This window comes from Octopus sinensis, linkage group LG3 (assembly GCF_006345805.1).
Source record: "Octopus sinensis linkage group LG3, ASM634580v1, whole genome shotgun sequence".
Lineage (NCBI taxonomy): Eukaryota > Metazoa > Mollusca > Cephalopoda > Octopoda > Octopodidae > Octopus > Octopus sinensis.
In genome coordinates this window covers 62,953,081-62,976,289 of record NC_042999.1, presented here as the reverse complement: position 1 = coordinate 62,976,289, position 23,209 = coordinate 62,953,081, and the positions used below count along the sequence as shown (strand labels likewise).

Here is a 23,209-nt window from a genome sequence, read left to right as displayed (position 1 = left end):
TGGAAGCCAGTTGGCTTCTCTGGCAATGATCACGCTCGGATAGTGCTCTTGGCACCCTACTAGCACTTGATAAATACCAACCCAATGTAAAATGGTCTCTCTTTCAACTTTTGGTAGCTGCTAAATCCTTTACAAGTCCCAAACATGGTCTTTGTAGCAGATATCTTTCCACACATCTGGGGTAACTGTGTTCAATAAAAATGAATCAAAACACTGATCCACCATTTTGTTATATCTTTTCTCTACCAGTTCTGTCTCTAATGACAATACCATATAAACATGATAATTCTGTCTAACTGCTACTTAAAACCTATCAACTTATTTTGCCTCCTTTTCTCTGCCACTCATCAACTGTATGTCTCTATTTCTTTCCATTGTAGCACTTTATCCAATGCCTCCTCTTAAAACTGTCTTTACCCAGTATTAACTTCTTAACCGATACCTAGAGCTTTTCAAAGTCAATGTTAACTGTTTTAGTCTCACCAATTTACTTTAATGCCTTAATCTAAGATGGTCTTAAATGTTTGGGCCACTTCTTCCATATTATAGATTAACTTACAAACATTACCAAAATAGACAAGTCATTCTTTCTGAAACAAGCACAAAATCCCAAATTTATAGAGAAATTTTTGTCTACACAAACCACTAATTTCATCAGACTTTTGTGTTTTCCTATATTATCAGTTATTCTGGACATGTTTACAAAGTCAGAAAACAGCACAGCTTCCATGACTTTTGGAAACATTTTTTCACGCTAAGAGTTGCTGAAGCATGGAACAGACTGCCGGCATCAGTTGTTAGTTGTCGGAGCACTGCATCCTTCAAAACTTCCATGCTTCCTGAGATTCGCCAACACTACATCTGATTTTCTCCCCTCCATACACACGCAAGCATGTATCTGACTCATACACTGTTCACTTTCCAGACATTTGTACATTACTGCATATACTTTATGCGCACTTTTTGACAAGTTGTGGTGCACCTGAGCACTGTATACAATAATTTCATTATTATTATTATATTATTATTATTATTATAACTGTTATCCACATGTATCTTGCTGGTTAGTCACTGAACCACTATCGTCTTGCTCTTAAGAGAACCTGATTTTCAAGGGAATTTGTGTATACTGACAACCTCATTCTCATTTGCTGAAAAAACTGTTGAACTTAGAAGCCTGATAGAGTAGTATTGAATCAAAATAGATGGAAATATGAACATTGCTATAATTAGAACCACTAATTAGTATCAAGAATCACAAAAGATGGGTTTTTGAAAAGTGAGCTGCCATGCTTAGTATGCAGGAGAAGGGAGGAGACAGAAATGTGATACTCTGTAGTCAGTGGGTACACAATGGGTACAGTGTAATACTTGCTAGGTAAACCCTTGTGTATAAGTAAATAGCTGGCTGAAAGAGAAGGAATGTATTTAAGATGTAGGACTACTCTGTTTATGTAATAGTTATGTTGTTATCTAGGTAATAAATATATCATATTTGGTGGCTTTTAAGATGCATATTTAAAAACAAAAGCGAAAAAAATCCCCAGAAAACCTGCCTGTTTCTTATAAATGCAAGGTCAGGGTTTGGGGTGGCAAGTAGTGCTTCAGATATAACAGTGCCCTATAAAATGAACAACAGACATATTTTTTTCCCAAATTACTTCCTAGAATTATTAGGAAGTATTTTCTAAGGTAGCAAATGCATTATAAGCAGTACTTATTTCATATGAAATAACACTAGCTAAGAAGAAAATTAGATAATCATGATTGACAATACATATAGACTAACATTCAGTTGTGTAGCAAGCTGGATATCCTCTGCCATTTTGACACCAGCAATCATTTGGTAAGCTATATGATATAATATTAACTAACAATTGATTTTATATGGTGGTATTTAAACAAAAATAAAATAACTTTGTAGTTCAGATGGTACCTATGTTTAGAGTTGTTTATGAGACAAAAAATCCATTTATGTGAGAATCTTTTGTTGTGGACAAAACACCATATTAATAAATAAAAAGGTTGTGGTTGTTTTATAAAAAACAGTTTAAATTTATGAGTAGTTTAAAATTGAAGGGGATCGATAAAGTATCAGACTTCAAAAACAAAAAAAAAAAGTACTGTGGTCGATTTGTTGGACTAGACCCTTAAAACTGGTGTCCCAGCATGGTCACACTGAAATGTGAAAAAGACAAGAGTTTCTCTCTGAGGGAAAGTCAAACTAAATGCTACATATGTATGTTGTTAGGTAGCAGTGAAACATGGACAGGGAATGGAAGTGATTTAGTAATGTGATTGGGACAACTTTGATAGGGTTTACTGCAAATACAGTTATGACAAAGATTGACTGAAGATCAAGTATATGATAGACACCCATAATTTCTTAAATTTTCTTACAGTGTAAAAAACAATTCAGTATTGAGTACAAGTCAAGCTCTTTGTGTGGAAAATAAGATATGATGATGATTTTGTCCATAGTTTCCTTTTCATTAGATTTGATATTTGTAAATATAAAAGAGGATTCTGCTTCTTTGTCATCAAGCAGTGTGTGTGTGTGTGTGCATGCACTGGCACATGCTTGCACCCATTTGATTGCATCAAAATATGATTATGTACTTTTACACACATACTCAAATATAAATAAATGTCCTACTAGCCTGCCTGGCCTTTAATTACAAATCAATACTAAATACCAACTTAAGTACACTGTGTGTATGTGTGCATGTAATATATATATATTGTTTTTATGTCAAGTTATACATAAAACCATTTAACATTAAACCAAAGAATTACCCAATATTTTATAGTAGAGTATGTTTGTTAACCCTTCAGCATTCACATTATACTCTCAAAACTAAAAGGTAAGGACCCCCTTCTATCACGAATTACTATGGGATTGCACCTAGAAAGTTCCCTCTGAAGCACAAGTCCGGGCAAGGTTATTTTTATGGAAGACTAGTAGTTGCCCATGCATACCAGCCTCTCTTCTCTGTGGCACCAATGTTATCCAAGGGAAAGGCAAAGACCAATTGATACAGCTTGGCACCAGTGATGTTACAACCCATTTCTACAGCTGGTTGAACTGGAGCAATGTGAAATAAAGTGTCTTGCTCAAGAACACAACATACAGCCTGGTGAAGATACATGGCTCAGTGGTTGGAACATTGGGCTCACAGTCATGAGGTAGTGAGTTCAATTCTCAAGCTGGGTTGTGTGTTGTGTTCTTGAGCATGACACTTTCATATTGCTCCAGTTCACTCAGCTGTTGAAATGAGTTGCAACATCACTAGTGCCTAGCTGTATCATCCTTTGCCTTTCCCTTGGCTAACATCAGTGGAGTGATAGGGAAGGCTGGTATGCATGGGTGACTGCTGGTCTTCCATAAACAACATTGCCCAAACTTGTGCCTTGGAGAGGAACTTTCTAGTTGTAATCTTGTGGTCATTCATGACCAAAAGGCTCTTTACCTTGTCAGAAGTGATGCTTATTTATTCTCACTGTTTTGTATTAACCGTGCATTATCATGCAGCTTTCAGATTGTGAAGAGATAATTGTTTAAATTTTAGAATAATGTTGTAGGGTTGATTGAGAGGTGAGATGTGGTCAGTTTGAACATGAAACAGGTAGAATATTTAGGCCAGATATGGCTAGTTTAAGTGCTTTTAAACCAGCCATATCAAGATGTGGGGTGACTAATTAAAAAATTTTGGCCAGCTACTCTTCATTTAACCATACACTTGCACACATACACACACACACACACACACACACACACACCACACACACACACACACACACAACCATCATTTAACATCTGTTTTCCATGCTGGCATCGGTTGGACTGTTTGTGTGCCTGTGTATAAAATGTGTGTATGAGAGAGAGCGTATTCTTTTAGTCTGCGACTGAAACCTATGAAAGAACTAAAATTTAGACTGTGGCCATGCTAGGACACTTTCTTCAAGGGTTTTACTCAATTATATCAACTCCAGGACTTGGTCTGGCACTTAATTTGTTGACTCTGGATGGCAGAAAGGATAAGTCAGCCATAGTGATACTTCAGCTTGGAACATAAAGGAAAGAAATATATCCAAATACTACAAGGTGATTTGTTTGATGCTCTATTGATTCTGCCATCCATGTGTGTGTGTGTGTATATATATATATATATATATATATCTGACCAAAGCCTTGTGAGTGGATTTGGTAGACAGAAACTGAAAGAAGCCTGTCGTGTATATATATATAAAATCAAAATAAGCAACAAGGATATCCAGAGGTAATGCAGTATGATCATTTCATGCAACTCCATTTCATTGAACAATGCAATCATTTCATTACATCAATTTAAAATGTGATTTTAATCACCTTATTTTGAAATTGTATGGATAATACTGTACTAAATTCTTGTGCTTCAACTTAAGTGCGATATTCATCTGAAACTAAATTATATATGTATGTGTGTGTATATGTTTGTGTATGTGTTTGACCCCCCCAACATCGCTTGACAACCGATGGTGGTGTGTTTACGTCCCCGTAACTTAGCGGTTTGGCAAAAAGAGACCGATAGAATAAGTACTAGGCTTATGAAGAATAAGTCCTGGGATCGATTTGCTCGACTAAAGGTGGTGCTCCAGCATGGCCGCAGTCAAGTGACTTGAAACAAATAAAAGAATAAAGAATATATATATATATATATATATATATATATATATATATGCATTTATGTATATTTATATGTATTTATGTATCCAATTAGCTTCTGTGCTTCTCCGTCTCTCAAGCTTCTTTCACAATGCTTCAGATGTTTCAAGAAGCCTAGGCAAAAGTCAGTTGCTCTGGTTGCTACAAAGTGGGATTGAATACAAAACCATATAATTATGAAGTGGACCTGTTAACATTATGATTGTGTCTTCTGCATCATAGTGTGTATGTGAGAGTGTACATGTTTGTGTGCAAGCAGTGTAACCCCCCCCCCTTTTTTTATAATGAAAACTCCAAATGGATGAATCTGCACTCACTTAAGTTCATTGAGTATAGTGTGGATGTGCATGCAAACACTAACCCATCCATACACTCATCCGCTTATTTGCCCATCCAGCCATCCATTTGCTCACACATCCATCTAACTTTTCGTAAACACTTATTGTAAATATTCTTTTTTCTTTACTACCTACAAGGGGCTAAACATAGAGGGGACAAACAAGGACAGACAAAGGGATTGGTCGATTATATCAACCTGAGTGCATAACTGGTATTTAATTTATCGACCCCGAAATGATGAAAGGCAAAGTCGACCTTGGCGGAATTTGAACTCGGAACGTAACAATAGACAAAATAATGCTACACATTTCGCCCAGCGTGCTAACATTTCTGCAAGCTCACTGCCTTATTGTAAATAATGAGAAGACAAGCTTTGATTTAAAAATAATTCTAGTCATTGGCATATGGTTCATTAAATTTGATTTGACATTAAACCCTTGTTGCCTTTATGAAGGCTTTTAGACCACTGCGTGTGTGTGATTTACGTATAAAATTCATAGAAGGGCATTAGACAAAATAGATATATGCACATCATCTCCCCACCACACACATTCTGAATACAAGAAAGGTTGTCCATTTTCTTTTTAATCTTCTTTGTCATTGTTTTTGTTTTCTTGGACTACTTTTAAACTGAGCTACCACCCACTGCTTCATTTTCAGAATGCCAGAATACAGTTTCTATTAATAACTGATTCCACTGTTCTATTTTATTCTATTCTTTCTTTCTTGACTTTATGAAAGTCCTTCATTTTATTTCATTTTTGTTTATATTTCAAAATGTGTTATATGTATGTAGGAAACTATTTGTATAAATCCATACTGTGGTTTCCCATTTCTAACTTTGTTTCATATTCACGAAAGCATCACATAGACCTAAACAAACAAAACTTATACAAGTTTTATTTGCTTAGCAAGGATTTTTTTTCCTCCTCTTCTACCTCTTTAATCTTCTCTTCGACCTTCAGTTGACAGTATCATATATATATATATATTGCATTCTTTATATCTTGATAATATGCATCTTTTGGCAACTGTAAACATACCTGTTACTGCTAACATTAGAACCAATTATTTATATGATCTCACTGCTGTAAAATGTGCATTTGCAAAAATGTCAAAATGCGTGTGTATTACATATATAGTTTCAGAAGGTGTGGGTTTAAAGATTGCAGTGCAGTAATTTATACTGCTTGTAATCGATGCATGTTGCTCTCTGCTTAAAGCTACTGATGCTACCGATGCTGGTTATTCTCCGTAACCATTCTGATACCAATCTGCCTGAGACTACCTCTGGCTCTCTGATACAAACTTTATTCTTGAAAGTGATCTAATTTTAAATCTTCCATTTAAAATTGCTGTCAATTTATGTTTCAAACACTAGCTTAATAGTGACAAAGTTATTTTGCTAAACTCTTCATTATTTTTTTAATTAATTGAAATAAAGGCGGTGTATTTCAACAGAAATATGCTAACAAAATAATTAAAGGAGAGTAAAAATAGTTGTGTGTGTAGGCTTCTGCCTGTGTATACAGAGAACTTCACATCACTAAAGTTTTACAATACCTCCATGGAAACTGAGCTCCTCACTATTCCTGGTTAATAAACCACAGGGCATCTTGGAGTAGTTGTGGGCCTCAGAGATATGGTGTGCAGGCCTCCCACTGTATGAACATAGCCAGCTGCTTGTGAGCTACTACTTCAATTATGAGCAAATAGTTTCATCACCTTCATGTAAGTATATTGAGACAAAGACGAAAGGAGAATACTCTGACAGTAAAACAATGAGCTGGTAGTGTGCAACAGGCAGGCCAAAAAACACAAAAGAGCTTTCAGCCAGGATGTGAGACTCGTCATCCTGGAACCATCCCTGCTACTGAGGATGGCACTGCACCACCCCTCTCATAGCACTTCAAAATCCTCCTTCTACAGGTCTCTAACAGGATGACTACTCAATTATTTTAATTGAAATTTGAACATGTTAAAAGAAGTTGTCCTGGATGGATTGTTATTAAAAGGATGAGGTGGGGGGAGTAAAATATAATACTCACATTCATTTCTTTTTTCTAATGCCAACAACTCATCTTTTATTTGGTGGCCTTACTGAGCACTTTGTCATATCTCCTTGTAACTGTTCAACTTAAACACTGTTCTATGCAGAAAGAAAACTTCTTGTCTCTCCTGTTTAACAAAGTATCTTTTGCTATAACCCCAGGTCAACCAAAGCCTTGTGAATGGGTTTCATAGACGGAAACTGTTTGTATGTGTGTCCTTGTCTTGACATCATGTGATGGCTGTAAACAACCGTCATTGTCATACAAGCAGTGCTGTTCATATTTATTCTTCTGTGAAAATATGTCTAGCCATGGGGAAATATTACCTTGTTAAGAAAGGAAACAGGTGAAGGTTGGCGATAGGAAGTGCATCCAGCCAAAGAAAATATGTCTCAATTAATTCCACCTCACTCATGTGAGCATGGAAATGTAGACAGTAAATGATAACTATACCAAGGGTCAGTTGTTGCAGACAAGGAGAGTAGTCATTTAAGTTGATCACATTATCTCAATGCCTAGCCTTTCAACTGACTAAAAATAACCAAACTTTCCTTTACTCTCTTTAAAAAAAAAAAAAGTGAATGATATAGCTCTGGACACACTGTCTGAAGAACACATTAAACAATGTAAGCCTTGATACACAGTTTATAATAATGGAAAAAAACCCAAAAACAAGGATGATCAAGGCTAGTGTACTTTCTGTTATAGATCTACATGTTCAGGATTGATTTGGCGTTAAGCAACAGCTAGTATGAATTTCATTGGAACTCTTACTCCAGATGGCTGAATGATAGTTTCAGTTACAGAAGTATTTGAATTCCGACCACTGAAGTATGGAGCTGAATGCGTTTTTTTTTTCATCATTCAACTGTTTTATCATCTCTCCTAGACTACTAACAGAAAATAAAATCAGTGGTATCATTTGTTGAGATGCAAAGGTGATTTTTTTTTACAATGATGGTGTGTACATCGTTGAAGTAGTTTCAATATATTTAGTAGTATTATTGATTCTGGAAGGATGGAAAAACTAATCTGACTTCAGTAAAATTTGAACTCGAAATATTAAGGGATGAATCTTCACTTGAAGGCATTTCATCTGATGCTCTGCTATTTCTGTAAAGAACTGTTCAATTGATTTTCTATCAGCCTTTCTTTGAAGTTCATATCCATTGAACTATATTTAATCTGTTTCATTCAGGTCACTAGGTCTTTTGCATTCTCTGTCCATGATTTCACTAGCATGTATTATTAACCATTGGCTGATAACATCTGCTTCAGTAATTCATAGAAAATGCTAGATTTCGTAACCCATTCTCACAGACATAATATTTTAAAAATATCTTTTTCATTATCTATATCAAAACAAAAAAAAAAAAAAAAGGGAGAGAGAGAAAGAGAATCTTATTTTCTTAATCTTGTTTTATAAATTTGTTTAAAATGGTTCCTAACATATATATATGTCATTTTGTTTTTAGGTGCTGTTCAGCTTGATGATCTCATCTTGAAGAAAGATGTCTTTAACCAGTTTGGGCTGCCTTTGCAGCTCAAGAAAGGTTTGTGTTATTTTTTATCCATAAACTTATTTACTCTTTTATTGTTTTATTGGTTATTATGAGTTAAGGAACGGACCACTATCCATTTTGCTGTAGCCATTGTCCTGCATTTGGTATTTGGGTAAGGGAGTTTGATGCTATTAACCACTGTGTTTCTGAGACTATAATATTGGTTCATCTGGTCTCTCATACAATAGAATGTCCAAGTGTTGACATCTATCTGTGCAAATTCTTTATAATTTACAAGATGATCTTGAAGATCTGTTTCAACTCTAAGCTATTACAGTATCTGGTCCTAATTCAGAGAGAGAGAGAGAGAGAGTTTTGTAATATGCAGTGGCATCCTGTTTCAGGATTTGCTTCTTGCAGTGCCAAAGTTTAATTTCAGTCTCAGATTTTCTATATATAAATGAAATCATATCTCTGCTGTCTTCACTCCAGAGAGTAGTTCTGTTACTGCACAGAGAGTGTTCTCCATGTAAGATTGTCTCTTACTCAGAAGTACAATTGACATTATAAGGTGAACATTACTAGTAGCATAGCAATATTCCAGGTGGCTGAGATCAAGTGTTTTTTAGTGGACCAACAGGACTTGTCAGGATTTAGCTTTCACAAGGACACAATACTGTCCCAGTGATAGATGGGGACTGTTGGCTTTTCATTGTGGTTCTTCGTTTCTTCATCCAACTCCATGTCAGGTCTGTAGGTAGTAGTCAGTAAAATTGGAATCTACTGGTTGATCAGCAGCTATTTTTAATTCCATTGATTTAAATGCCAATTCTATTTATGTTGTCAATTGTTAGAATGAAAAACTGATTTAGCTCAGATAAAATTAATTTTGTAGAACGCTTTCAGTTAGTTCTTCAATTTCTGTCTGTCTCTCTCTCTCTGCTACAGTATTTCTTTCTTAGTGTCTTTGTTTTTTTTGTTATTTTTTTAAAAGTTTTTCTTTCTCTCTCATGGTTAAATGTATTATTAGGTGACAATGAAGAAAGACAAGTTTTGCATTAAAGTTTAAGAAAACTTTCACTTAAGGTTTCCAAATATGAATTGTGAACGAATGATTTGATTATAGGTGACTGAGGTAGCTGAAATCTCTCATTTGCAATGCCTTCATATTCTAATATTAGAGGGAGTATGGCAAAAAAAAGTAGCAAACTTATTTCTCATACGATACTCAGCTACAAGTAAAGAAATTGGTGTCCTAAAAGGGAATGAAAAAATTGTTGCCAAGAATGTGGTACAAGTGAATCATAAAACCTAATCTATTGTGATGTCTTAATGCTAATAAAAATAAGTTGATTCTCCAGTTTCACTGATCAACTGAAGTAGATCAATGTATTGTATTGGAACAGAGATGAGGCTGGGGTTTTGATGCCATAATACACTTTTAGTTATGGAACCCTTCTGTTGCAGGATTGTGTGTATGTGTGTTTAGAAGCACAAAGTAAACTTACAAGCAAGTGTTTTTAGTAAGCACACTTAACCCGGGTGTAATAAGTAGACACCTAGATTAAACCACAGCTGCTTCTGTCTGTAACGAGGAAAAGAGATTGATTTAGTTTCTGCATTTATCAGTGATTAATTAATGTATTCATTCATGCTGTCAATGTTATGCAAATTAGTCTGGCTAATTGTGTTCAAGTTTGCATATATTTTAAACAGCCATAAGTTATCTATTTTCTCTGTGGACAGGAATGAGTAACTGTTCTCTGATGAAATGTTAACAAATGCCAAAACTTGCCAAACTGTTTTTTTTTTTTTACTCTGGCCACATAGAAAAGTCTGTGTTATACATGGTAACCACTTTTCATACTGAGACTAGAAATATATATTTACTAAAAACACAAGATTTTTGATTTTCTTGTGTGTGCGCCTTGTGTTTTATAATTTTGCTTTGTGTATCTGTCATTAAGGAAATTATTCTTTCCTTTCAAAACTATCTTAATCAGTTTGGCCCTAGTACCCATGACTGTATTTTTTTTTCATATGTTACTGAAACCTATCAAACATTTTTAGCAATGTTAGCTACCCACACACATCAAATTTATGATAAATGAATCCTTAATATGAAACTTTTACAAAGATTATTAAACTAGTCTATTAGCCATTCTTTTTTGTGCTAGAATAAAGATAAGATTGATTGATCAATGTAAACTTTGTCTCTTGAAATTTTAAAGTAACACTGTTTTTCTTTTTCTCTTTGTATAATGTTTCGATCTGCTTTTAATGAGGAAGCATTAGTAGGTTTCTTCTTTGTTAATAAATGTCTTGATAGTTCATGTGTATTGGCTGTTTTGTTTTAATAACTCATGTGTTATTAAATCGTTAACTCTCTTCAGTTGAAGTATTTAATTCTTGCCTAATTGCTAAATACATTCAGTTCTCAGATCATATTTTATTCATTTACGTCACTATGTGTGATCACTTCTACGTTGCAGGGATGATACGTAAAATCACCTTAAAAATCCCAGTGACACGGATTCACAGTGAACCATGGGTCATCACAATGGAAGGTGTCTACATCATTGTTGAACCTATGAAACATGCAGATGTAAGTATCAGTTTATAACATATTTTGTTCTCTGCTGCTTCTTGATGTGACATAATTCCAGTCTTACTGCCATGCATTTTTTTATGATTTTGCGAGCTGGCAGAATTGTTATCTCACCAGGCAAAATGCTTATTGGCATTTCATCTGTATTTACATTCTGAGTTCAAATTCCACCAAGCTCAACTTTGCCTTTCACCCTTTTGGAGGTCAATAAAATAAGTACCAATTGAGTACTGGGGTTGATGTAATTGACTTACTCCCTCCTCTGAAATTGCTGGCCTTGTGCCAAAATTTTAAACCAGTTTTTGAGCTAAAGCCATTATTATGTCCTTTACAATTTTTGAAAATACATTGGGTACAGGCATAGTTTCGTGAGTCAGAAGTTCACTTTGCAGCTTTGCAGTTCCAGTTTCAACCTCACTGTGCTGCACTTTGGGTAAGCGCCTTTTCCCACAGCCTCAGTTCAACCAAAAATTATAAATTTTGGTAGACACTAACTATACTGAAGCCTGTCGTATGTGAGTGTGAATGAATAAATATTCCCATCATTATGGCTGAGGGTCAATAGAGACCTCTGATACAACCAATATTCTTTGCCACACACACTGCAATCCACTCATTGTGACTTCATGCTGTCTTTGGGATGAATAGGGTTGGTGGTACTTGAGTTATCTTCCAACCTGATTTAGCATCAGCTTTGACTTCCTTAGCCTTCACCTCTTTGCAGTAACTCACAAGTAGTAAGTGTTTAAGCTCAGAGGAGTTGTCCTTCTTCTAGTTTGGGTACCTCTCATGACTGCTGAGGTCAGACTGCCACTCCGTTATATCCCTGGTGTAGCTGTGGACACAGTAGTACTTTCTCCTAGCGACATACTTTCTCTTCCAGTGGTCTTACAGTACACCAAACACTAACCTGGAATTTCTATGTCCCTGTGTTTATATATATATATATATATATATATATATATATATATATATATATAATGTGTGTAAGAGAGAGAGATTGATAGGTAGATACAGATGAATGTATATGTATCTATTATATGTATGTATACATTCACACACTCACATACATACACGGATATTTCTGTCAGTGTACAATGGCAAAATTAGTACAAAGTATAAAGAGATCATGTGATATTTAGTCCCCATTCTAGTTATTTCTCTTTATGCTTATGTTGACTTGACCCTTTCACCTTATGAGGTCAGTAAAATAAGCACTATATACATTACTGGCTTGATATAAATCAACTCAAACCCTTAAAGGTTGTCTTCCAGCATAGCTGTAACCTAATGACTAAAAGAATAAAGGAATAGCCTATCTTGAACCTCAGTTTATCCTTACTCCTTTCTTTTACTTTTGCAGTGTGATAAGATTGAACGGAAAAAACTCTACCAAAGTTCAAAACAACTTGCCCTTGAGACTGTTGATGATATGTTAAAGGTAAATTAACATGTTTTTTGTCATTAAAAACAAAATCATTTTAAGAATCTGTTTATAAATCTTTTTCACATTTAAGAAATCCTTATTAAGAAATAATTTTATAATAAGAGTTTTGTAATGGTGGTGGATGTAAGAAAGGAATTTTGTATTATTGGTGGATGTAAAGTCTTGGAAACTTGAGTCCAGGTTTTGATTTTCAGTTTGAGCTTTCAGTTATGATTTATGTCAGAACGAGATGATTGAGCAGTGCCCTTTGGACATTGACAGTTTGGCACAGCTGACTGGATATTCAGCATGTTTTGGTAACAGTGTGTTTTGTCACTGGAGGCAGACAGACACATGTACACAAAGAAATATACACATGCATATAGTGAGAGAAAGCAAGAGAGAGGATTACACATAGATTTAAATGTAACTAGATGCTCATACACATAAACACATAAAGAAAGAGAAAGAGAGAGAAAAACATTAACATGTTTGACATCAAATAAGTCAGTGACAAACCAGCAGTGCCAAAATGGTTCTGCCAAAGTTTATGTAGACATCGTAACTTCATTTTATCCTGCCTTATGTATTTCTGGGGTTTCATTATTATATACAGACATCATTTATTACAGGGCAATGAGTTTTCAGAAACAGCAGACTACTCAATTAAAAGTGCTATATTATGTAGTTCTGTTCATTTATGTTCTGATTTCAAAAAATGCTGGTATTAGCTTTGCACTTAAGCTCTTCATGATGGTGATTGTTGTTTAGCTTTAGGACAGCCCAGATCAAAGGCATTCCAGCTATAACCATCCCGACTTATTTTCTGACAATGTTTTTCAGACAACATTGCTGAAAGCATCCTTTCTTTTTTTTTTTCAAGACAGTAGGATGTGATTTCAGGGAAATTTGACTTCTATTTCTAACCGGTTAAGCAATTGTTCACCAAGTTCATTTGCTGGTTCAAGTTCCCTAGTTGAGGAAATAAGTACTAATAGATAAAGTGTGCTTGATTTACTTGACTCTTTCTCACACACATACAACTAAGAAATTACTTTTGTTAATAATTGATGTCTTTTGGTTCAGTCCAAAACCAATACTGTTGAGCACCAGATTGAATATCTTCTCAGTTCAGGTTTTTAATACAAAATTTTGCTAGAAACAAACTTTTACTTCTGCAATCAATGAATAATACCACCTCTAGAAGTAATTTAAACAACTATTTAGCTTTTTATTGGGGGGAGGGGATTTATACTATTTGTAAGAAATCATTATTTGATAGTTGCTTTTTCTCTTTTTTTCTAAAATATTTTGTAAATCAGTTATTTTATTTTTTATTTATTCATTTTTTGCAGCAATCTGGGAAATCAAAGGCTTCTTCAAGTTCTTGGCTTGTCACTCTAACATCTGTGGCAAGCAACATTCTTGAAAACTTGCAGGTATTTAAGAATATCCTCTTTTTTACTGTTATACTTGTTCACTTTTTTCTTCATTACATTTAAGTTCTTCCATGTTGTTTTTCATTCTTCTTTTAAAAGAAACTCTTAAGTCACCTTCCAAAATTATGATGTTATCATATCATCATCATTGTCATCATCATAACTGTCATCATTATTATCATTATCATTATTGTTTATAGACAATTGTTCTACACTGGCATAGGTTGGATAGATCTCCTGAGGTAGTGTTTTATAGTCAGATGCCCTTCCTATTACAAGCTCTTTTAATCACCTTTTGCAATGCATAGGGATGTAGCATGCCTATTCTAAGAACAGGCTATACACAACTGATTATTCATTTTGCAAGTTTGTTATTGTTGCTTGGTCGAAGATAAGCAGTGCTCACAGTCTCTCTAAGCCATCTGAGACTGGAGAATGGTTTGTGTATGTGTGCCAAGAGTTTTAGCAGCTTATCTTCTTGGCTACTTATTTCAGCCTTAATCTCTGCAACTTGTTGTTCTTTTGGTAGTCCTGGCGGTGATGGTGGTAACTCCAATGTTAGTGAAATACTGTTTTAACTCTGCTCTGGACTGATTCCAAATATAATTACTTTGGTTTCTATGAAAATGGATGTGGTGATGTACATAAGTAGCTACTTGGTATAAGGTTAGAATCATTGACAAAAGTTGAAGTAAAAAGAAGACATGCGGGAAGAAAATACTGGTGTTAGCTATTGTGTATTTTCATGGTCATTGCTCTGATGAACTTTCTGGTCTAGTACTCTGTTAAGACCTTTAAATATGTTACCCACTTCTCTTTCCAGGCACATCATTTCTCTGTTGATCTTCTTGTTAGTCATAAGACCTATTTTTTTCTAATTGCATTTTTTCTTGAACGGCTGCTTTCTGGAACTCACTACCATCATCATCATCTTTTCCACTGATCTGTGATTTTCAGTCCTTTAATCTTTCTGTCAATCAACATCTTTTCCTTCTTTGTAGTCCCTTACATTACAGTGGCCTCAGGCCTTATTTGGGAGAAAATTGTTAAAGCAAAGGAAAATATGTTATTGCGATAACAGTGTATAAATGTCCTGAAAAATGTGTCTTATTGTTGCTGTACTGACCACTTCCCAGTAATAAATGATGGCAAATCTCTGCAGTTGGCTATTTGCACCATTAAACTCTGTACCTACAAAGAGATGAGTTTTGCTTCTCAAAATAGATATTCAAAGGAACTATAGATTCAAGACACACTCGTGCATCATTTGCAACATAGACATTAAGTAAGCTAGCAGAGAGGGTGTCAAACGTGATTATTTGGTGGAAGTAAGGGATGTAAGGAAATGAGACTGGGATTCCTGCAGCAGATAATGCTGTTGAACTGAGGTATTGATGATGGTGGTGGTGCCTATGGTGACAACAGCAGCAAAAATAATAATTATCTATATAATTTCTTATATGTATATTTTATAATAAATTACTTGAGATTAACGGATTGACCTCAAAATAGCTATTAAGTGCATCACATCCAACTTTTATAATTTCAGTTAACAAACTAAATAGTTTCCCTGCATTCCTTTAAAGAAAACAGGACTTGTTATCCTAGTGCAACAATTACAAAGGGCTTTCCTTATTTCATTATAATAAGGCACTAAGCTGGTCGAATCATGAGCATGTTGGACAAAATGCTCAGTGGCAAAAATGCTTAGTTGCATTTCTTCTGATTCTTCACTTTCTGAATCCACATACTGTCAGGATCCCGTTTGCTGTTCATCCTTGCAGGGTTGATAAAATAAAGAACCAATTCAAGTAGTGGAGTTGATGTAATCAACTGAACTCCCTCCTACTAATCTTGCTGGCCTTGTGCCAAAATTTTAAAAGAATTATTTCTATTTAATGTTTGGTATGCTGAGAATCTTCTGTGCACAGTATATATAGTAATGTGAATCTATTCATCTCTTTCTTCTAAACAGTTTGTTCCCTAAAATAGTTTTTAAATAGCAATATCCACATCTTGGATAACTCAAATTGGTTATGATGCTGCCAGTTTAGAACTAGCAAAGAATTCTGACACATTTCACTTATTTTATTTATTTAAATTTTTCTGAGAGCCATTAAATGCTATTTTATTTTTGTAATTAGAGCAAAATGTCAGTTGTTTGTGGCATATTATTCTGTCAGATAGATTTAAAAATAATTGAAGAATTTGGTTGCCAAATATAAGTTATATACTTCAAACTGTTTTTATCAGAAATAAAATATATCACTTGGGAATGAATTTTTCTTGGTTTATTTTATTATTTTTTTTTTGTGCCATGGCTCATTAAAATATGTCCTCTTTTTATGCAACAAAAGTATCTATAAATGTTTTTGCAGCATAGAAAAAGGACATTTTTTAAATTTTAATTCTGGGAATGAATGAGATTGAAGTACTAATCCCTTGTATTCTTTTAACCCTTCACTGGCTTTGGTGATTGTATTTTGGCCATGCTGGGGCATAGCCTTCAAGGATTTTAGTTGATTATATCAAACACAGCACTTCGTCTGGTGCTTATTATTTCGACTTTGGAGATTAATAGAAAGAAATATCGACCTTGTTGAATGTCCTGTAATCAGGAAACACCCAAATATAATATTTTTTGCAGTTTGTGTACCTCTTCTGCCATCCCATACCTAAACTGGAAAGAGTAGGGAGATAAGACATGTTATAGTTTTATAAGTTTTCATGTAATTTTAGAATCAGAATTGTTTATTAATCTTTGTCTGGTATTAAATGTTTGTTGAAAATAATATTACAATTTCAGCTCCACGTCAATGATGTCCACATACGGTATGAAGACAGCGACCTGAATCCTTCTCATCCCTTTGCTGTGGGAATTGATTTAGACAGTCTAATAGCTCAGAGCACTGATGAAAACTGGGTCAGTAATATATAATGTCTATATTGATTTCTTCTCACAACTTCATTAACTGCAAAACTTTTATTCACTGACCCTATCCCACTACTGAGCTTGTCCCGTTTCTTTCATTGATCTTATAACAGTCCCTACTCTTCCTATCTTATTCAGTTTCCCATCCACTTCATCACCTCTTCAGTTTATCTAATTCTTCTTTAACTCTTGGTCTCCCTTCTTGATTATGTTTTCACCTCAACTAAATCTGCCAATGAGGGAGCCACTATGTGGTCGGTCAGCCTGCTTGAAATACCAGCCAAATTTTCCTCAGAGTGTACCCTCTTGTCTTAAAAAAGGGATAGATACATTAAATAACATAATCCTAAAAAGTACCATCAAGTTATATTTTGACTTCTGTTGGCCATGTGAAACATTTGCAAAACTTCCTTGATACATTAGAAGTCAGTTTGCCATTACCTTTCCCAGAAGCTCCATCTATCTTACTGGAATAATGAAACACTGTCATATCTGATAGGCTTCCACATACAGTTTCTGCCTTGTAAATTCCACTCACGAGGGATTGGTCAACTGAAACTATCAGAAAAGTGCTTAACCACAGTTTAATACACGATGAGTGAACCTACAATCACATGGTTGCAAAGCAATCTTCTTAACCACACGACCATGTCTGCACCTAATGTAATATTAGGTACAGCTATATGGCAGTGAACTGGGTCGACTTTGCCTTTCATCCTTTCAGGATCAATAAAATTTGTAGTGCCGGTGGCATGTGTAAAACGATTCGAGCGAGGTCATTGCCAGTACCGCCTGACTGGCCCCCGTGCCAGTGGCATGTAAAAGCACCCACTACACTCACAGAGTGGTTGACATTAGGAAGGGCATCCAGCTGTAGAAACTCTGCCAGATCAAGATTGGAACCTGGTGCAGCCATCTTGTTTGCCAGCCCTCAGTCAAAATTGTCCAACCCATGCTAGCATGGAAAGCAGACATTAAACAATGATGATGATGAATACTGGGGTTGTTGTAATCGACTTACCCCCTCCACTGAAATTGCTGGCCTTGTGCCACAATTTGAAACCAATATTATATTATATACAGCTGTAAAGACAAGATAGTTCTAGCCATAGTTTTACTCATTCAAGAATGACCTGGTGCTCAGCAACAAGGCATCAAGCTGGCAGAATCATTAACACATTGGACAAAATGCTTAGCAACGTTTCATTTGGCTCTTTACAATCTGAGTTCAAATGTCGCTGAGTTATCTTTGCCTTTCATCCTTTTGGGAGTCAATAAAATAAGTACCAGTTGAGCACTGGGGTCAAAAGTATTGACTAACCCCTTCCCCTAAAATTGCTGGTCTTGTGCCAAAATTTGAAATCATTAATTCAAACTAAATATTTACTGATTTAATCTCTTCCATTTGTTATAATCTTTTAGTCTGGGATTGCAAGTTTCTATTCTGTTGATGGCCATTGATTGATTGGGTTTTATTCATCATTAAGAAAATGCTTCCTATTTTTATATTTGTCTTCTCTCCTATTGTTAAGCCATATAAAGGAATATTCATTTACAAGGTTACACTCTACATTTCTTGAAATAATTCAGGCTTGTTTAGACTTGAATTCATCACACATCAGATAAGAGAGTTTGAAATATAATTGCTGGCATTAGGAAAAAAATATCATTTCCATTCATATTTACTTTACACTTAGAAGTACCAGCTTTATTTTGTATGACACTGCGTAAAAAAAAAAGAACTCTTTCTTAATGTGGCAGCTTGATTGTCATTATCATCATTTGATGTCCACCTTCCATGCTGGCATGGGTTTGACAGGAGCCTGCACCAGACTTCTGTGTCTGTTTTGGCAGGAGTTTTACAGCTGGATGACCTTCCTGGATGACCAACCACTCTGCAGAGTGGACTAATGGAGAACACAATATTAAGAATTAACTCTCTGAGTTTTGTTTTTTTATATTATCTTTTACTTGTTTCAGTCATTGGACTGTGGCTGTGCTGGGGCATTTCCTTGAAGAGTATTCAAAGAAATTGATCCCAGTACTTATTTTTAAGTCTGGTACTTTTTTTTTCTCAATCTCTTTTGCCAAATTGCTAAGTTACAGGGTCATAAACAAACCAGTTGTTGAGTGGTGGTGGTGGTGGTGGTGGTGTGAAAACACAAAGACACAAACACATCACATGACAGGCTTCCTTCCACACAGTTTCTGTCTACCAAATTCACTCACAACCTGGAGCCATAATAAAAGACACTTGTTCAGGGTACTGCACAGTGGGACTGAACTGGAAACCACACAGTTGCAAAGTAAGCTTCTTAACCACACAGCTACGACTGTAGCTGAGCATTATATAACTGATTTAGATGGTTGGCTTTAGCAACTTCATACAGTTAGACGGCAGAGGGTTATTTTTTGTAAATCACCTTTGTGTTTCAGTTGCTTGCATTTGTTAGTGTATTTGTGTAATCCTCTCTCAAACCATTGCCAAATCCTTTCCATTTTAGCTTCCTTATGTTAGTTAAGAAATTTTACTTTGCCTATTGTATCTCAGTTATTATCTGCCATCATTTTACAAGCGTTTATTTATTCTTATAACTTAGTTCTTCTCATTCATTTTCATCACATGTTCATGTATGTAGTTTCTTTAAAGTAATTTCTCCTTCAAAGATACATCATTGACTAAATCTTAGAGAGTTAGATGATTTCTTGTATTAAGTAGCTTAATGACAGTTATTGTAGGATATTTTCCCCTATGTATTCAATCTATGTATCATACTATTTTCATTGTATAAGTTGCAATAGAATTCAAAACTGAGAGCACTTGCTAATTAATGTTGATTATTCCTTTTAATAGAGATTTTGGTTCTGCATTTTGCTTCTCATTAACCCTTTTGTTAACGTATTTATTTTGAGATGCTCTGTTTCTTTCAATTACTTTAAAATCTAACAAAGAATTTTGTAAAATGACTCAGTTGTCATTAAGCTAGTGATAGGAACATAAATTGTGACGAAGATTTGGTGGAAGATTTTACTCTCTCTCTCTTTTTTACTCTTTTACTTGTTTCAGTCATTTGACTGTGGCCATGCTGGAGCACCGCCTTTAGTCGAACAAATCGACCCCAGGACTTATTCTTTGGAAGCCTAGTACATACTCTATCGGTCTCTTTTGCCGAACCGCTAGGTTACGGGAACGTAAACACACTACCATCGGTTATCAAGCGATGTTGGGGGAGAAACAAAGACACACAAACATATACACACACATACATGTATATATATATATATATATATATATATATATATATATATGTGACAGGCTTCTTTCAGTTTCCGTCTACCAAATCTACTCACAAGGCTTTAGTTGGCCCAATGCTATAGTAGAAGACACTTGCCCAAGGTCCCACACAGTGGGAATGAACCTGGAACCATATGGTTGGTAAGCAAGCTACTTACAACATAGCCACTCCTGCGCTTTATCAAAACTTATGAAAACAGATATTTGTACTACAGAGCCAGAGGCGGTTTCAGCCAGGTTGGCAATGAAAGGGTTAAAGGGATAATAAGTGTAGCAAATATACATGACTATAATAGAAGGTGACTATAATAGAAAATGAAATGGTTGTTTGCTTTTTATTCTTTGCAGTAGAAGCAACAATGACAATAACAAAAGTTTGTTTTTGCTTTACATCCATTTCACTATGTTTGCATTATTGATGAATCTTTAAGAAAGAAAACCTGAATGGTTGTGGTGATGTAATGGTTATTGCTCGTGAAACATGGATGTATTGAGTAAGGGGCTCTGTGCCTTACCAACTCAGATACATGTGGACTGGGAAATCTCATATCTTCAAATATCAGTATTCAATAAGTGTAGTTAGTGGTTGACCACCCTCAAATATGTTGTTATAGATGAAGGTTGCTAAACTGGCACTTGTAAACAAGGAAGATTGAGAAAGCTGTTATAACGCATACAATTTAATGTGACTAATGATGTTGAGTGGCTGTGTGGTAAGTAGCTTGCTTGTGAATCACATGGTTCCGGGTTCAGTCCCACTGCGTGGCACCTTGGGCAAGTGTTCTCTACTATCGCCTTGGGCCGACCAAAACCTTGTGAGTGGATTTGGTAGATGGAAACTGAAAGAAGCCCGTCGTATATATGTATATGTTTATGTGTGTGTGTGTGTGTATGTGTTTGTGTGTCTGTGTTTGTTCCCCCAACATCGCTTGACAACCGATGGTGGTGTGTTTACGTCCCCGTAACTTAGCAGTTTGGCAAAAGAGACCGATGAAATAAGTACTAGGCTTCCAAAGAATAAGTCCTGGGGTTGATTTGCTTGACTAAAGGTGGTGCTCCAGCATGGTCACAGTCAAATGACTGAAACAAGTAAAAGAGTATTCTGTACAGCTTTCTAAGACCATCATCTTAGTCACCCTTCATTCACGACTAAGTTCCTGCCATAACTCTGCTTTTATTTTCATTTATGTGCTGTTCACTCTGCAATCATAATGGCCATGGTTTCAATCCACAGAGGGGCATCTTGGGCAAGTGTCTTTTAGCATTGTTGTGGGTCAACCCATGCCTGGTAAGTGAAACTGGGTAGACAGAAACTTGTGTGCAAGCTCATTGGATTGATTGTACCTGTGAGTCAAAATCCAACCTTGTCATGCTGAATTGGTCCAAAAAAGATGCTAAAGGTACTTGTATCTATGGAATACTCAGTCATTTGGACATTAACACAATAAGTAGGTAATTCATTTGATTAAACAACTGAATGTTCATCATGAAAACAGTTGGGAAATCCTTCACATGAGCACACATGAACTGGGCATACTGGGCAATGAATATTGGCAGAAAAAGTGCCATGTAATCTTCCTGGGAGGGTTCCCAAAGAAGTAGAAGGCCAATGAAAATGTGAGAAAGAGTGAGATCAGATTTCAGATCCCTCTGGGATTTACTGAAAGGAAGATGCAAGATGAAGATAACTGGTAATATGATGTACTGCTGATCCATGTCTGGATTTCATCTCTATTTAATTCAATCAGTTATACCTCACTTATAATTTGTGTTCTTGTACAATTAAGAAAAACATTGTTGTTTTTACCTCTACTTCCATTAATGATCTATATATATATATCATCATCATCATTTAATGTTAATGTCCCTTTTTCCATACTGGCATAGGTGAATAGTTCTGAAAATGTTTTATTTTTATTTTGTAGGTACCATGTTTTGTGTACAGGAATGTCAATGAAATGATGTTCAAACTAATGGAACTGAATAATTTATCACTGTATTTTGATACAAATGTGCAGTTAATCGGGGATTTACCTATGGCTCAAATTGTGGTAAGATGGTTTTGCTGAACTCTTATTTCGTTTGTAGTTCTTTAAACATTTAACAAAAATAATTTCATTGTTGATCTTAGAATAGTTTTGCTTTATGTTATTACTGTTTAATTTTTCTGTAAATAATAATCATCATCATCATTTAACATCTGCTTTTCATGCTGGCATGGATTGGACGGTTTGACTGAAAACTGGTAAGCCGTCGTGTAGACCAGGTTCTGATTTGATTTGGCAAGGTCTACAGCTGGATGCCCTTCCTAATGTCAACCACTCTGAGTGTGTTGAGTGTTTTTTACATGCTACCAGCACAGGTGCCATTGACCTGACACTGGCATTGGTCACAACTATGGGCTCACCTGGTTTGACAGGTCTACACAAGCACAGTAATCACTTACGGTCTTGGTCACCTGTCACTGCCATCATGAAGCCCAATGCTCGAATGGTGCTTTTTACATGTCACTGGTATGGGTGCCAGTCAGACAGCACTGGCATCAGCCACGACTACAATTTCACTGGGTTCAACAGGTTTTCACTAGCACAGTATATTATCCAGCGACTGAACGGTGCTTTTAGCCCCTTGATGCCGGTATTACCTGAAGCATGCGAGACACTGCTCCGGTTTTTTTTTATCTAATGAGGCCACACAAACACACAAGTGCCAATGAGCTCATGTCTATTCACGTTCACTGTTACAATAACAGTGTCATACATTTACGTCTGCCGGTTTATGAAAACGACCTATATAAAGCTATTTATCATAATATGATATGCATGAGTTATTCTGCTCAAGTTAAAAAAATAGCTTGCGTGTGGTACAACTCAAAACACGGTATTATGTGTGTAAAGTATCCACATGTTATT

At 35.5% G+C, this 23,209-nt stretch overlaps 1 protein-coding gene across 10 annotated transcripts in view; it reads left to right on the top strand.

Moving 5' to 3' along the window:
* The window catches only part of LOC115209656 (vacuolar protein sorting-associated protein 13D), a 213,619-nt gene that overhangs the window by 40,728 nt on the left and 149,682 nt on the right, over positions 1 to 23,209 (top strand). For all 10 annotated transcript variants that reach the window (XM_036501028.1, XM_036501029.1, XM_036501026.1 and 7 more), the window contains exons 3-8: positions 8,571 to 8,648; positions 11,090 to 11,202; positions 12,569 to 12,646; positions 13,987 to 14,070; positions 16,877 to 16,993; positions 22,223 to 22,348. In XM_036501028.1, coding sequence (XP_036356921.1) covers positions 8,571 to 8,648; positions 11,090 to 11,202; positions 12,569 to 12,646; positions 13,987 to 14,070; positions 16,877 to 16,993; positions 22,223 to 22,348 — 596 coding nt within the window. The remainder of the gene's footprint in view (positions 1 to 8,570; positions 8,649 to 11,089; positions 11,203 to 12,568; positions 12,647 to 13,986; positions 14,071 to 16,876; positions 16,994 to 22,222; positions 22,349 to 23,209) is intronic.